The 17,421-nt window shown below is 46.6% G+C and overlaps 1 protein-coding gene across 1 annotated transcript in view; it reads right to left on the reverse strand.

The window, feature by feature from the left end:
• Window positions 1-17,421, reverse strand: part of LOC307038961 (poly(rC)-binding protein 4-like) — an 83,872-nt gene that overhangs the window by 1,348 nt on the left and 65,103 nt on the right. Inside the window, exons 8-9 of the mRNA XM_079680630.1 lie at window positions 7,947-8,161; window positions 1-2,272 (exon numbers count right to left, since the gene is read on the reverse strand). The exon at window positions 1-2,272 is cut by the window's left edge and continues 1,348 nt beyond it. Of these exons, the coding sequence (XP_079536756.1) occupies window positions 1,912-2,272; window positions 7,947-8,161 (576 nt within the window). The 3' untranslated portion in view covers window positions 1-1,911. The remainder of the gene's footprint in view (window positions 2,273-7,946; window positions 8,162-17,421) is intronic.

Here is a 17,421-nt window from a genome sequence, read left to right on the forward strand (position 1 = left end):
ACCTGAAAATGATACTTGAGTACTTGAGTAAATGTACTTTACATCACTGATTGAATACGGTGCAAACTGCACAGAGACTGCTTTGAAGGAGGAAGATGAGTTTCCTCAAATAATCTGCAATGTAAATAAAAAATCGTGATCCGGCGGTCTGAGTTATGGCTGCGTTGACGACACAGAGAGGAGCCGGAGACCCTGAGAGTTGTATAACTTGCAGCTGAAGGCATAAATAACAATAACATAAAGTAAAGTAGCCGCATGTGATCTGAAGTACAGGATTGTCTTCTTTTGCACACATAAAAACATCTGAGATGAGTTCAGGGTCGCGAGTGATGGCGGGGATTATTTCTTCATCTTTTATTTGTTAATTTATTTTCCCCATGTGGAGCGCAGACGGATCAGCGTGAAGATTTGACAACCGTTGCATTTCTGATTACCCATGAGCCTTTGCTGCGTCTGTCCGTCACAGAGTCTAGGACGAGGATAAAGAGCGTCAGCAGAGATAAAACTATTTCTGTGCTTGTGGAGGAATTCACAAGTAGTTTTTTGTAGTTTCTGATTAAGCGACATATCAAATTACAACCAGCGTTTCCATCGCTTCTTTCTTAAGGTTTTTATACTCACTCCAAAGGGATAAGGTTTGGGGAAAAACCTTAATGCCAAAAGAAGAACCTTCTGATTTCAATATGCACTTATAAAGGATTTGGTCTATTTTAAAGTATCTGCAGGATTCATGGTTGATTGCAGTTGTCTTAAATAGCTTTGCTTAAAAGCGTAAGCTAAACGAAACGTAATGTAATATTTATTTCCGCACAACATCTGAAAACCAATCCAATGATCCCACTCTGTCATCTTTGAGAAAGAAGTAAGAGGTGTATAGGCAGAGGAAGAAAGAGAAGTAAAAAGTCAAAGTACCCGTCCATCTTTAAAAACCTCATTTCCCAGAATACTCTGTCTGCCAGCTCATAGTGAACCCGGACATGTTGAGTACCCCAATGTTTTATGATAGAAATGTATATTAGGGTCCCCCAGCACACGACAGATTTAATCCATTTCTGACATTTTCAGGATAAAAAATGTCAGTTTAAACCAGAAAGGTGGCCATATTTGTACTCTCTGTCGTCCGATTTTGATTTAGAAGTTTTAAGGGATTCTGGATGATTTGGATCGGACAGCTTTTGATTAATGCAACCTATGCTAAATGTGCAAATTGCCCAACAAGTTAGCATCCTGCAGTTTCTATGTTCTGGGGACCCTCCTATACATTTCTAACGTAAAACTCTGGGGTACTCAAAATGTCCGGTTTTCACAGTAGGACTCTATGAGCTGCAACATCAGTACGGCGCAAGCTTTTGTCTCTCCGGCTTCTTCATCCCGTTGGCGGAGGACGAGATTTTCGCCGTGTAGGAAGCCAGCGCCGCCTGAATTTTCCCCAAGGGGCTAAATAAAGTTTCATAATAATAAATAATAATAACATCTTGAATTGATATAGCGCCTTTCAGGGGACCCAAGGTCGCTTTACAGAACAACAGGAGTAAAACAAAAAAAAAGTCAGACAAACAAAATAAACTACTAACTTATAAGACTTTGGGGTCGTCAACATCACAATAGGACTCTATGAGATGCATAATCCCCCTCCGTCCGCCATCAGTACGGTGGAAACTTCTGTCTCTCCGGCTTCCTCATCTTGTTAGCCGAGGACTGGATTTTCACCGTGTAGGAAATAATAATAATAACTTAAATTGATATAGCGCCTTTCAGGGGACCCAAGGTCGCTTTACAGAAAAATTGGAGTAAAACAACAATCAGACAGAAAAAGTCAAAACAAATAAACTAGTCTAACTCATAAGACTTTGGGGAACATACACATCACAATAGGACTCTATGAGATGCATAATCCCCCTCCGTCCGTCATCAGTACGGTGCAAACTTCTGTCTCTCAGGCTTCTTCATCCCGTTGGCCGAGGACTGGATTTTAGCCGTGTAGGAGGCCAGCGCCGCCTGAAGTGGACCCGCCGTCTGCTGCATGGACCCCGGCATCATGGAGCCCGGCATCATGGGGCCTGGAGAGCTGGAGAGCGCCAGGTAAGGGAAGGATTTCATTCCCAGGAGGCTGGAGAGGGGGAGGGCGTAAGGGGCGCCCAGCATTTGAGCGTGGGGCAACGAGGAGGAAGAGGAGGAGGAGGAGGAGGAGGAAGGCTGGGTGAAGCTCATGGTCAGGTCAACGGGTGACGGCATGGAGGAGGACTGGGCGGTGGATTTGGCGGTCTCTAAACTGGAGGTGGGAGGGAGGGAGGGAGGAAGGGAGGAGGTGGAAGGAAGGGAAGGAGGGTAGAGGAGGAGAGGAGGAAGAGAAGAGGAGAGAGAGCAGAGAGGAGGAAGAGGAGAGAGGAGGTGGAGGGAAGGGAAGGAGGGTGGAGGAGGAGAGGAAGAAGGAAAGAGGAGAGAGAGCAGAGAGGAGGAAGAGGAGAGAGGAGGTGGAGGGAAGGGAAGGAATGGCGGTGGAGGAGGAGACGGGGAAGGGAGTTTTGGATGGAGAAGGGTTAGAGGGTTAAATAAAAGACATGTTAAAAAAAATTGTAAAAACAAAAAGGATACTTTGGAGAGTAAAAAATGAAATAAAGGAAGTTTGAGAAAATCATAAGACCGGTGTGTTTTGCTGGAGGTTGCAAAAGATTACTGTAGGGGGGTTCGCTGTACGGATGGGGGGTGTGCTGTATAAGTTGGGGTGATGGCTTGGGAGGGGGCTTTGGGAGGAGGGGACAAAACCATTATAGATATATATTAGGATGGACGCTTGGTCAGAGGACAAAAAAACAGGAAATAGAAGCAGGAAAAAGACAAGGTATTAATTAGAGAGCGGAAATATCAATTCAAAGACGCCATGTTGTTGAAAACCACAATAATCAGGTACGGTCCGATTGGCAGACCAATTCTCTCAAAGAAAATTGGGCCATCGTCACTATGGGCCATCGAAACAACGGGCCATCGTAAAATGATCGTAACTGTGGGCCAATGTTATTATGGTCCATCGTGACATGGGCCATCGTAACTATGGGCCATCGTAACTATGGGCCATCGTAACTATGGTCCATCTTAACAACAGCCCATCGTAACTATGGGCCATCGTACCATGGGCCATCGTAACTATGGTCCATCGTACCATTGGCCATGGTAACTATGGGCCATCGTACCATGGGCCATGGTAACTATGGGCCATGCTAACTATGGGCCATGGTAACTGTGGGCCATCGTAACACGGGCCATGGTCACTATGGGCCATCGTAAATGTGGGCCATCGTAACTATGGGCCATCGTACCATGGGCCATCGTCACTATGGGCCATCGTAAATGTGGGCCATCGTAACTACGGTCCATCTTAACTATGGTCCATCTTAACTACGGTCCATCTTAACTACGGTCCATCGTACAAATTGGCCATTGTAACAATTGGCCATCGTAGCAACGGTCCATCGTAACTAGGGTCCAATGTAACATGGGCCATCGTAACGTTGTCCATCGTAACAACGGGCCATCATAACATGGGCCATCGTAACAACGGGCAATCGTAACATGGGCCATCGTAACAACGGGCCATCGTAACATGGGCCATCGTAACAACGGGCCATCGTAACAACGGGCCATCGTAACATGGGTCATCGTAACAATGGGCCATCGTAACAACGGGCCATCGTAACGTGTTCCATTGTAACATGGGCCATCGTAACAACGGGTCATCATAACAATGGGCCATCATAACATGGGCCATCGTAACGTGGTCCATTGTAACATGGGCCATCGTAACAACGGGTCATCATAACAATGGGCCATCATAACATGGGCCATCGTAACGTGGTCCATCGTAACAACGGGCCATCGTAACAACGGGTCATCATAACAACGGGCCATTGTAACAGGGGCCATCGTAACAACGGGTCATCGTAACAACGGGCCATTGTAACGTGGGCGATTGTAGATATTGGTCATCGCAACTGTGGGCTATCGTACAATGGGCCATTAAAACACAGGCAATAAGAAACCAAGTTAGCATCTTTTTATGTAACATGACCTGTTCATTATACTGGGGTTTTCATATTCTGAACATAATAGATGTCAATAGTAACTTTTCACCAAAATTACCAACAGCTCTGGTGAGTCTTAGCCAGAGGCCCCTGGTCGTAATTGAATGCTAACGAACATTCTTTTGGTTTGTTTTTGTATATTTTAGCTTCTGATATAATATTTGTTTAGAACTACTCTGAGTATTTAAATCTCCAAACCTAAAGAAACACTAAGGATCTTATGGGTACCAACTTCAATATTTCTGTTTTGTGTCCAAGTGAAAGTGAGGCTGTAGTTCCCTTTCTTCCTCTGTGTGTGTCTCACATGCTCCCTTAATGCACACAAATAAAGAGTCTTGTTGACATCAGAGCAGAAGAATGAAGCAAACACCGATCTCCTCCAGAGAGCGAGACGTAGAACTAGAATTGCATTTGTACCTCTTGCACCTTGTACAGTTATATAAATAAAACAATGTGGACAAGAGAAGTCTCTGTGGTAGGACTGAGACATCTGGAACATGACAAAGAGCAAAGCCACACACCTTTTCTAAATCCCCAGAGAGAGGGTAGAATAATGTTTGGCAGGAAGTCTCATCTGTGTGGTGACTGACTGGGAAAACCCGTGTCTCACCTCCTCTGACCTGACATTTCAGTATGAATGAGATTGACCCATCTGCAGTGTGTGTGTGTGTGTGTGTGTGTGTGTGTGTGTGTGTGTGTGTGTGTGTGTGTGTGTGTGTGTGTGTGTGTGTGTGTGTGTGTCTATTGTCCCTGCTGTCAGTGGCAGTGGGAGTTTTGAGTGAAATATCAATTTCATCCAGAATCTAATCAGGAATTTGCATATTCATGAAGGTGCTTTGTATAAGTCTCTCATGTTTGGGATCTGATTAGAAAACAGCACGACGGAGAGATTAACTTCTGCAGCGCTTCATTTCTCTTTATCGTGTAAATAGTTGTCATGTTACGCATCCTGAAGTTGTTCTATGTTTGAAGCTTGCCCTGCGGAGAAAGGTGTGATGCTTCACCACTGGATCTACAATAAAGTTAAAAGTGAGATTTGTTAAGGAGAGATTCTCCTACTGTGTGAAAACGGCCTGTTGTGCTGGCACGTCAAACACGTTCAGACAATAATGAAATGTATACCATCAGAGAGTCACAATGCACCTTCATAACAATAAGCCACGCCTGAGCTTTAGGACTCATGATGCTGACTCACACCTGAGCTTTAGGACTCATGATGCTGACTCACACCTGAGCTTTAGGACTCATGATGCTGACTCACACCTGAGCTTTAGGACTCATGATGCTGACTCACACCTGAGCTTTAGGACTCATGATGCTGACTCACACCTGAGCTTTAGGACTCATGATGCTGACTCACACCTGAGCTTTAGGACTCATGATGCTGACTCACACCTGAGCTTTAGGACTCATGATGCTGACTCACACCTGAGCTTTAGGACTCATGATGCTGACTCACACCTGAGCTTTAGGACTCATGATGCTGACTCACACCTGAGCTTTATGACTCATGATGCTGACTGACACCTGAGCTTTAGGACTCATGATGCTGACTCACACCTGAGCTTTAGGACTCATGATGCTGACTCACACCTGAGCTTTAGGACTCATGATGCTGACTCACACCTGAGCTTTAGGACTCATGATGCTTACTCACACCTGAGCTTTAGGACTCATGATGCTGACTCACACCTGAGCTTTAGGACTCATGATGCTGACTGACACCTGAGCTTTAGGACTCATGATGCTGACTCACACCTGAGCTTTAGGACTCATGATGCTGACTCACACCTGAGCTTTAGGACTCATGATGCTGACTCACACCTGAGCTTTAGGACTCATGATGCTGACTCACACCTGAGCTTTAGGACTCATGATGCTGACTCACACCTGAGCTTTAGGACTCATGATGCTGACTCACACCTGAGCTTTAGGACTCATGATGCTGACTCACACCTGAGCTTTAGGACTCATGATGCTGACTCACACCTGAGCTTTAGGACTCATGATGCTGACTCACACCTGAGCTTTAGGACTCATGATGCTGACTCACACCTGAGCTTTAGGACTCATGATGCTGACTCACACCTAAGCTTTAGGACTCATGATGCTGACTCACACCTGAGCTTTAGGACTCATGATGTTGACTCACACCTGAGCTTTAGGACTCATGATGCTGACTCACACCTGAGCTTTAGGACTCATGATGCTGACTGACACCTGAGCTTTAGGACTCATGATGCTGACTCACACCTGAGCTTTAGGACTCATGATGCTGACTCACACCTGAGCTTTAGGACTCATGATGCTGACTCACACCTGAGCTTTAGGACTCATGATGCTGACTCACACCTGAGCTTTAGGACTCATGATGCTGACTCACACCTGAGCTTTAGGACTCATGATGCTGACTCACACCTGAGCTTTAGGACTCATGATGCTGACTGACACCTGAGCTTTAGGATTCATGATGCTGACTCACACCTGAGCTTTAGGACTCATGATGCTGACTGACACCTGAGCTTTAGGACTCATGATGTTGACTCACACCTGAGCTTTAGGACTCATGATGCTGACTCACACCTGAGCTTTAGGACTCATGATGCTGACTCACACCTGAGCTTTAGGACTCATGATGCTGACTCACACCTGAGCTTTAGGACTCATGATGCTGACTCACACCTGAGCTTTAGGACTCATGATGCTGACTCACGCCTGAGCTTTAGGACTCATGATGCTGACTCACACCTGAGCTTTAGGACTCATGATGCTGACTCACACCTGAGCTTTAGGACTCATGATGCTGACTCACACCTGAGCTTTAGGACTCATGATGCTGACTCACACCTGAGCTTTAGGACTCATGATGCTGACTCACACCTGAGCTTTAGGACTCATGATGCTGACTCACACCTGAGCTTTAGGACTCATGATGCTGACTCACACCTGAGCTTTAGGACTCATGATGCTGACTCACACCTGAGCTTTAGGACTCATGATGCTGACTCACACCTGAGCTTTAGGACTCATGATGCTGACTCACACCTGAGCTTTAGGACTCATGATGCTGACTCACGCCTGAGCTTTAGGACTCATGATGCTGACTCACACCTGAGCTTTAGGACTCATGATGCTGACTCACACCTGAGCTTTAGGACTCATGATGCTGACTCACGCCTGAGCTTTAGGACTCATGATGCTGACTCACACCTGAGCTTTAGGACTCATGATGCTGACTCACACCTGAGCTTTAGGACTCATGATGCTGACTCACACCTGAGCTTTAGGACTCATGATGCTGACTCACGCCTGAGCTTTAGGACTCATGATGCCGACTCACACCTGAGCTTTAGGACTCATGATGCTGACTCACACCTGAGCTTTAGGACTCATGATGCTGACTCACACCTGAGCTTTAGGACTCATGATGCTGACTCACACCTGAGCTTTAGGACTCATGATGCTGACTCACACCTGAGCTTTAGGACTCATGATGCTGACTCAGAATTTCAAACTCAATTAAAGTTTTAATGCTGAGTCTTTTACTATTTTTTAAGACTAATGATAATCATATATTTTTGGGTGTTAGGTGTTATAATGCTGACCTATGTCCAGGTTTACTGCTGACACGTTGACCGGGTTTTGGGACGAATAAAGCTGATTCATTTTGGGCTTTTTTAGACTCATAATACTGACCAACTTCTGAGTTGTAGAAATCAAAAATGAAGAATAATTTCTTGGTTTTAGGACTCTTAATGTTGACACTTTGACCGGGTTTGAGGACTCATCTCTTTAGGTCTTTAAAGTAACATTAGCCGTTGTTGTTGTTGTTGTTTACACACACTTCCCTTCAGTGGGGATACTCACCAGGAAGTGATCAGGTACTGAGCCAGGTTGATGGCGATGGCCGTGCCGGTGATGGTGACGTGACGCTCGCTGCTGCCGTCGATCTGACTGCCGATTTTGATCTGAGCGCCCGACACCTGCCGGATCTCGTTAATCTTAGAGCCCTGACGACCGATGATTGAGCCAATCAGCTGCGAGGAGGAAGACACAGAGAGGATAAGGATTTCAATTAAGAACTTTTACTTGAAACAAAGCATTTTAAGACCTTTCTTCTGGCTAACTACGAAAAACACATTCAGAAAGGGGCCAGGGGATAGGAAGTGACAACATGTTGACTCATAATGCAGAAATAATTCTGAGTTGAGGGACTTCTGATTCCCACTTGTTCCCAGGTTTCATGCTGACTCTTTTACCGAGCGTTAAGACTCATAGTGCGGACTCATCCCCGCCTTTAGGGACTAAGAAAGCTGATTCATTTTGAGGTTTTGAAACTCATAATGCCGACTCATTCCCAAATGTAAGGACTTAAAATGTTGACTCCTTTCAGGGTTTTAGGAGGAGGGGAAGACGGTGAGGATCATGATTTCAATAAAGGACTTTTACTCGTAACGAACCAACTACTTTTACTCCAGGAGAGGATCTGGGTACTTCTTTCACCTCTGCCACTTATACAAAGTTTATTCCCTCCATCCGTCCCCCTGTCGCCCGTCAGTGTGTCTCTCAGTAAACACCAACAGGTGTGACTCTGAGCTTTCTTTGTGCTAATCTGGTCCAGCAGCAGAGTCTCTTTAACAATAGACCCGCTGTCGGAGCAGACCGTAAATATGTCTCGTTAGGATTTTCTTAAAAAGGCAAACAGCTGTTGGCAGGCCGTCTCCGTGTCAAGGTGCATTCCCCTCCAGTGAAGATGAACATTCTGTCTTTATTATCTTAGTTCTCTTTTAGAAACAAGGAGGTGTGTAGGATGTTAAATACTTTTAAATAGGTTTAGTGGAGATTTATTTTATTTACGCATACAAATATTCAGGCAACCACTAAAATATGGAAAGCTAAGGAAGATTGAATAGTAATAACAAAACAAATGTAATAAATAAATATAAATAATACGATTTAATAGTAATAATAATAACAGATTGTTTGGAGAAAAAAAAATCACATTTTGAGGACATTTGTTGATATGAAAAAAACAACTGAAATAATGATTATTCAAACAATATCTTCCACTGCTCTCGTTGGTTTCAGGTTACAACGATAACCCTGAGTGAGGTCAAAGGTCAGGGTGATGTCTATTACATGGAGCAGGTGGGGAATCAGTCACACACACACACACACACACACACACACACACACACACACACACACACACACACACACACACACACACACACACACACACACACACACACACACAACACACACACACACAGACACATACACACACACACACACACACACACACACACACACACACACACACACACACACACACACACGAGAGAGAGACACACACACACACAGACACACACACACACACACACACACACACACACACACACACACACACACACATGAGAGAGAGACACACACACACACACACACACACACACACACACACACACACACACACACACACACACACACACACACCACAGACACACACAGACACACACACACACACACACACACACACACACACACACACACACGAGAGAGAGAGAGACACACACACACACACACACACACACACACACACACACACACACACACACACACACACACACACACACACACACACACACACACACACACACGAGAGAGAGAGACACACACACACACACACACACACACACACACACACACACACACCCACACCCACACACACACACACACACACACACACACACACACACACACACACACACACACACACACACACACACACACGAGAGAGAGACACACACACACACACACACACACACACACACACACACACACACACACACACACACACACACACACACACACACACACACACACATGAGAGAGAGAGAGACACACACACACACACACACACACACACACACACACACACACACACACACACACACACACACACACACACACACACACACACACACACACACACACACACACGAGAGAGAGACACACACACACACACACACACATGAGAGAGAGAGACACACGCACGCACACACACACACACACACACACACACACACACACACACACACACACACACACACACACACACACACACACACACACACACACACACACACACACACACACACACACACACACACACACACACACACACACACTGATTGAAGGACACAGTGACATGTCGACAGCAGGAGCTCCACCTCCAGATTTACAGTCGCTCTACCGTTTTAAATTATTTTCAGCTACGTTCAAATGAACAACATACGGTGTTTTTTTGCCCTCATTCCCCAAAAAAGACTATGTTATTACCATGGGTACAGGACCTTCAGATCCACAGGTGTACTGACTCTAGAATCATCCGGACAGACGTGAGACAGCTAATGCTAAGCTAACTGAGTGCTAACAAAATGTCGGCATAACATGCATAATTAGCCGGTGTATGTGCCGCCATATTTCCTGTTTTAAATCATATTCCCAGTGTGTGTGTTTCTGTAGTTCAACACACTCGGCGTCTCTTGCTGATGTTTCTACGTCTCCCTGTTAGTTTAAAAGAATAAAATATAGTTGCTAGTATCCTCCAAAGATGGCCGTCTTGCCGTTCCCATTCCCTATACCAGTGAAATTCCCCGATTCCCGTCAACAAATTCAATACCACAGTGAGAAACAAAACAACATGTATATCTGTGAAAACATCTCCTTTAGTTGTATATGTTTCCCTCTCAAAACTACACGGTACAACAACACTATAATAACCTTCATCCAATACTTATTTAACTGAATGGAGCCATAACGGATCCTAACTGTTAGCTTTAGGTGTTATCTCCGTTACTTTGCCAAGCAGGTTGGTGATGCTCACTGGCTGCTAACAGCTAACAGCTAACAGCTAACAGCTAACAGTTATAACACAGTCTCACGACGTTTCGTGTTATAATTATATATAATCATTGCATTACATTTCCTTTAGCTGACGTTTTTATCCAAAGCGACTTCCAATGACCGATTACAGGGACATTCTCCCTGGAGTAACTGAGGGCTAAGGGCCTTACTCAAGGGCTCACTAGTGGTGGTGTTCCAGGTGGGGTTTGAACTCACTCCTTCCGATCTTCAGCCCACCTCACTCTCCATTAGACGAACACTACCCAATAAATAGTAACAAATTAGTAGGAAAAATAAAAAATGCTGATTTCAGTATTCAGAAACAGAACGATTTTAGAAAGCAATGTTTTCTATTGTTTTGTGCCTGCATCAAATAATAACAAAGTAGAAGGAAAACAAACTCATTATACAATTTAAAATAAAGGGATAGTGTTAGGCTCGGGGTGAGATATTGAGTAAGAACATGTTTTTATGAACCCTGTCACGATTCTCATGTTATGTCACGTTTATAGTTTTGTAGGTTTGGGTGTTTTTGCTGTTTTCCATGTCATGTTTCCCTTTGGGTTATTGTCTGGTCCTTTCCCCTGTGTGTTCCTCTTGTCATTAGTTTCCCTGGTGTGTCTAATGATCTGATTATGTTCACCTGGGCCCCTGTGTTTCCTCCTCCCTCCTCACCTGTGTCTTGTTGTGTGATTGAGTCTTGTGTGTATTTAAGTTCTGGGTTGTCTGTCTGTCTTGGTCGGTTCGTCTGGTTCCCTGACTAGTTCTGTGGTGTCATTGTACATATATATATCTCATAGCCTTGAAATAAAGGAAGTTTCAGTTTAAATCTGCATTTGGGTCCTGCTTGTTGCACAAACCGTGACAGTACGAACCGACCAAGAAATGGGCCCAGCAGATCCGTTCGAGTCGGAATTATTAAATGTTTCCTTTTTTTTGGCTAACTGCTCGGATAGATGGAAGAGAGCACCCGGAGTTCAGCAGCGGGAGGCTGTGTTGTCGGAGGCGCGCCAGATGGCTAGGGAGAAACCAGGTATGGTGAAGTTCTTACCTGGCTGGATTTCAAAGATCCTCCCTGTGTGTGATTCCCGGCCTGCTAGCCCCAGGCATGCTAGCTCCCGGCCTCCCAATTCCCAACCTGGCACCATACGCCTCGGTGGTTTCCGTCTGCAGTCAGCCCATGCTTCTGCCCCAGTTCCTGCTCCTGTCCAGGAGTCATGTTCTGGAACTCGTCTGGCTTAGGGAGGTCCACGGAGTATTCAGGCGGCTGCTAAGAGGAGGAGTCGCAAGGCCAAGCTAGCAGCTCAACCCCCAAGAGCCATGGTTCCGGCCCCAGAACCGGACCTTACAGCCATGCTGCCGGCTCCAGAACCGGACCTTACAGCCATGTTTCCGGCCCCAGAACCGGACCTTACAGCCATGTTTCCGGCCCCAGAACCGGACCTTACAGCAATGTTGCCGGCTCCAGAACCGGACCTTACAGCCATGTTGCCGGCTCCAGAACCGGACCTTACAGCCATGTTGCCGGCTCCAGAACCGGACCTTACAGCCATGTTTCCGGGTCCAGAACCGGACCTTACAGCCATGTTGCCGGCCCCAGAACCGGACCTTACAGCCATGTTGCCGGCTCCAGAACCGGACCTTACAGCCATGTTGCCGGTTCCAGAACCGGACCTTACAGCCATGTTGCCGGCTCCAGAACCGGACCTTACAGCCATGTTTCCGGGTCCAGAACTGGACCTTACAGCCATGTTGCCGGCTCCAGAACCGGACCTTACAGCCATGTTGCCGGCTCCAGAACCGGACCTTACAGCCATGTTTCCGGGTCCAGAACCGGACCTTACAGCCATGTTGCCGGCTCCAGAACCGGACCTTACAGCCATGTTGCCGGCTCCAGAACCGGACCTTACAGCCATGTTGCCGGCCCCAGAACCGGACCTTACAGCCATGTTTCCGGCCCCAGAACCGGACCTTACAGCCATGTTTCCGGCCCCAGAACCGGACCTTACAGCAATGTTGCCGGCTCCAGAACCGGACCTTAGAGCCATGTTGCCGGCTCCAGAACCGGACCTTACAGCCATGTTTCCGGGTCCAGAACCGGACCTTACAGCCATGTTGCCGGCCCCAGAACCGGACCTTACAGCCATGTTTCCGGGTCCAGAACCGGACCTTACAGCCATGTTGCCGGCTCCAGAACCGGACCTTACAGCCATGTTTCCGGGTCCAGAACCGGACCTTACAGCCATGTTGCCGGCCCCAGAACCGGACCTTACAGCCATGTTCCCGGCTTCAGTGCCGGCTCCAGTAACCATGGTCCCGACTCCGGCTCCTCGTCACCTGCTGACTCATCGGCCGACGCCAGCTCCCCATGTCCTGTCAGCATACCGGCCGACTCAGCACCTCGTCTCCTGTTGGCTGTCCGTCCGACGCCAGCTCCCCGGGTTCTGTTGGCGAACCAACCCACTCAAGTGTCGTTGGAGGTCCCGCAGACTGCCTTTCTGCCGGGGGTCCTGCCAACCCCATGTCCTGTGCCGTTGGAGGTCCCGCAGACTACTCTTCTGCCGGGGGTCCTGCCAACTCCATGTCTTGTCAAGTTGGAGGTCCCGCAGACTGCTCTTCTGCCGGGGGTCCTGCCAACCCCATGTCCTGTGCCGTTGGAGGTCCCGCAGACTACTCTTCTGCCGAGGGTCCTGCCAACCCCATGTCCTGTGCCGTTGGAGGTTCCGCAGACTACTCTTCTGCCGAGGGTCCTGCCAACCCCATGTCCTGTGCCGTTGGAGGTCCCGCAGACTGCCCTTCTGCCGGGGGTCCTGCCAACTCCATGTCTTGCCACGTTGGAGGTCCCGCCGACTACTCTTCCGCTGGGGGTCCTGCCAACTCCATGTCCTGTTGCGTTGGGGATTCTGCCGACTGCTCTCCTGCCGGGGGTCCTGCCGGTCCTGTGTCCTCTTCCATGGGGGATCTTGCCGACACCGGCTCCTGACCGGCCTCCGGAGCTGTCTGGTCTTCACCCCTCCTCGGACTCTGCCTTGCCCCCGGGCCGTCCGCCCGAGTTCCCCTTTTTGAACTCTGCCTTGCCCCCGGGCCGTCCGCCCGAGACCCGTCCTCCAGACCCCCTACACCCACCCTGCTGGATTTTGTTTTTTTGGGACGTCTGGAATCCGTCCCTTGAGGGGGGGGTTATGTCACGATTATAGTTTTGTAGGTTTGGGTGTTTTTGCTGTTTTCCATGTCATGTTTTCCTTTGGGTTATTGTCTGGTCCTTTCCCCTGTGTGTTCCTCTTGTCATTAGTTTCCCTGGTGTGTCTAATGGTCTGATTATGTTCACCTGGGCCCCTGTGTTTCCTCCTCCCTCCTCACCTGTGTCTTGTTGTGTGATTGAGTCTGGTGTGTATTTAAGTTCTGGGTTGTCTGTCTGTCTCGGTCGGTTCGTCTTGTTCCCTGACTAGTTCTGCGGTGAGTGTTCTGTTTGTCATTGTATATATATCTCATAGCCTTGAAATAAAGGAAGTTTCAGTTTGTATCTGCATTTGGGTCCTGCTTGTTTCACAAACCGTGACAAACCCCACAGCTTCCGGTCTTCCAAGACCCGACCGGACAGAAAGACGTGCTGCAGGCACGAAACATCCAACCAATAGAAACATCGCTTTTTAAATCGTTCTGTGTGACACAATTTTTTTTTGAAAATAGTGTTGGTGAACACGAATCAATAGATGACATTACTTTCGTGACTATAAGACGAAATGCCGTGAGACTGGGCTGACAGTGAACAGCTAACATTAACTAGAGCTTTACTCCATGATCTCAACACGGAGTTTGTTCACGGTGTAACTGCTGAGCAAAAGCTTTACAAACAAGCATGCCGTGTTTTTCCTGTATCTTAATTAAATTGATTTTGTTTATTTTACATTTTCTTTATACATGGTCCATGTTTGATAGACGTCAAACTCTCTCTCCAAGATGTCTTTTTGAGATTACACCTTACATATAAATATGATCAAAATGACGGTTGTCGTTAACACGTGAAGCCGGTTCAATTTGTGAGGGGTCGAACGGAGGCTAGAGGAGGATTCACTCAGACGGTCGTGACCTGGGTATTATCAGCTGGCACTTTGTCTCCTATAGAACACACACACACACACACACACACACACACAGCTCTTTCCAGGAATAGCCGGCTGCAGCCCACTTCTATATCGGTGCTTTTTGTCCGGATGACTTGCAGGCAGAGGAATGTTTGTGGTGCAGCGAGAGGAGATAATAAAGAGAGCAGAGACTGCACTATATACTGAGAGAAGGATGAAGAGGAAGAGGAGGAGGAAGAGGGGGAAGAAAGTGAGTAAAGCACAGATTTAGGTCAGAAGAGGATGAAAAAGATCAGAGGGGAGCGCAGTGGAGAGAGAATCCGCGACAGAGTTTTGACCCTCGCTCTTATCTGCGTATCGAACGTGGAGCATGCATGACATAAATAATGTAATATATAAAGATAGATGTAATTCAGATACAGGAGAAAAACAGTTTGCATGTACGTGCGACTTTAGCTAAACAGCTACATCTTAAACAACAAATCCATGTTCAAATCAGGCGAGTAAAGCTAGTTCACGTTAGCTGTTAGCGTTAGCTGTTAGCTGTTAGCGTTAGCTGTTAGCTGTTAGCTGTTAGCGTTAGCTGTTAGCAGTGTTTAACGATCCTCTGATTTCACAGCTTCTGCAGGGCCGACTGCTCTGGAGATCTTCAGAGGACTCTGCACAGCTTTAAGGAAAATCAGCTTAAAGCACGAGGAGGAAGATGAGGAAGAAGAGGAAGAGGATGGATCGGGGGCTATTTTTGGGCGATTCCCCGTCACCCTTGTAATTTGGGAAGGTTTACTGAAGGAGAGAGACAGGGCTGTAGTTAAATCTCTCACTGTGAGCTACAGGATGTCATTAAGCTGCTCACTGAATCACACACACACACACACACACACACACACACACACACACACACACACACACACACACACACACACACACACACACACACACACACACTTGGTCTTAGCCCCCGCTGCTCTTTGCTATTGTGTTTAATTGTGATCAAGTGTGTGTTTCTTGGCGATACGACCAAGATCTTGTTTCACGGTATATTTGACTTTAAATATGGTACCAAGAGAGAATCCAAATGATCCAGAGTCTGGATACGCTACTAATGACTGCCAAGGCTGTTTGATGAACTAAAGGTCAGCGATATGACCTTTAGTTCATCACCACGTCCATCACATGGGCTCTCAGCTGTGAACGACTTCTCTGCCTGCACAGAAACTGACTTCAGATGCTCCATACATCAGCAGGAGAGGACTCTTTAAAGTAGAGACACTACATACTGATATACACCTGAACATCAGCAGGAGAGGACTCTTTAAAGTAGAGACACTACATACTGATATACACCTGAACATCAGCAGGAGAGGACTCTTTAAAGTAGAGACACTAAATACTGATATACAGCTGAACATCAGCAGGAGAGGACTCTTTAAAGTAGAGACACTACATACTGATATACACCTGAACATCAGCAGGAGAGGACTCTTTAAAGTAGAGACAGTACATACTGATATACAGCTGAACATCAGCAGGAGAGAACTCTTTAAAGTAGAGACACTACATACTGATATACACCTGAACATCAGCAGGAGAGAACTCTTTAAAGTAGAGACACTACATACTGATATACACCTGAACATCAGCAGGAGAGGACTCTTTAAAGTAGAGACACTACATACTGATATACACCTGAACATCAGCAGGAGAGGGACTCTTTAAAGTAGAGACACTACATACTGATATACACCTGAACATCAGCAGGGGAGGACTCTTTAAAGTAGAGACACTACATACTGATATACAGCTGAACATCAGCAGGAGAGGACTCTTTAAAGTAGAGACACTACATACTGATATACACCTGAACATCAGCAGGAGAGGACTCTTTAAGTAGAGACAGTACATACTGATATACAGCTGAACATCAGCAGGAGAGAACTCTTTAAAGTAGAGACACTACATACTGATATACACCTGAACATCAGCAGGAGAGAACTCTTTAAAGTAGAGACACTACATACTGATATACACCTGAACATCAGCAGGAGAGGACTCTTTAAAGTAGAGACACTACATACTGATATACACCTGAACATCAGCAGGAGAGGACTCTTTAAAGTAGAGACACTACATACTGATATACACCTGAACATCAGCAGGAGAGGACTCTTTAAAGTAGAGACACTACATACTGATATACACCTGAACATCAACAGGAGAGGACTCTTTAAAGTAGAGCACTACATACTGATATACATCTGAACATCAAGAGGAGAGGACTCTTTAAAGTAGAGGCACTACATACTGATATACATCTGAACATCAACAGGAGAGGACTCTTTAAAGTAGAGGCA

The sequence above is a fragment of the Notothenia rossii genome (assembly GCF_949606895.1).
Source record: "Notothenia rossii genome assembly, chromosome: 5".
Taxonomy (NCBI): domain Eukaryota; kingdom Metazoa; phylum Chordata; class Actinopteri; order Perciformes; family Nototheniidae; genus Notothenia; species Notothenia rossii.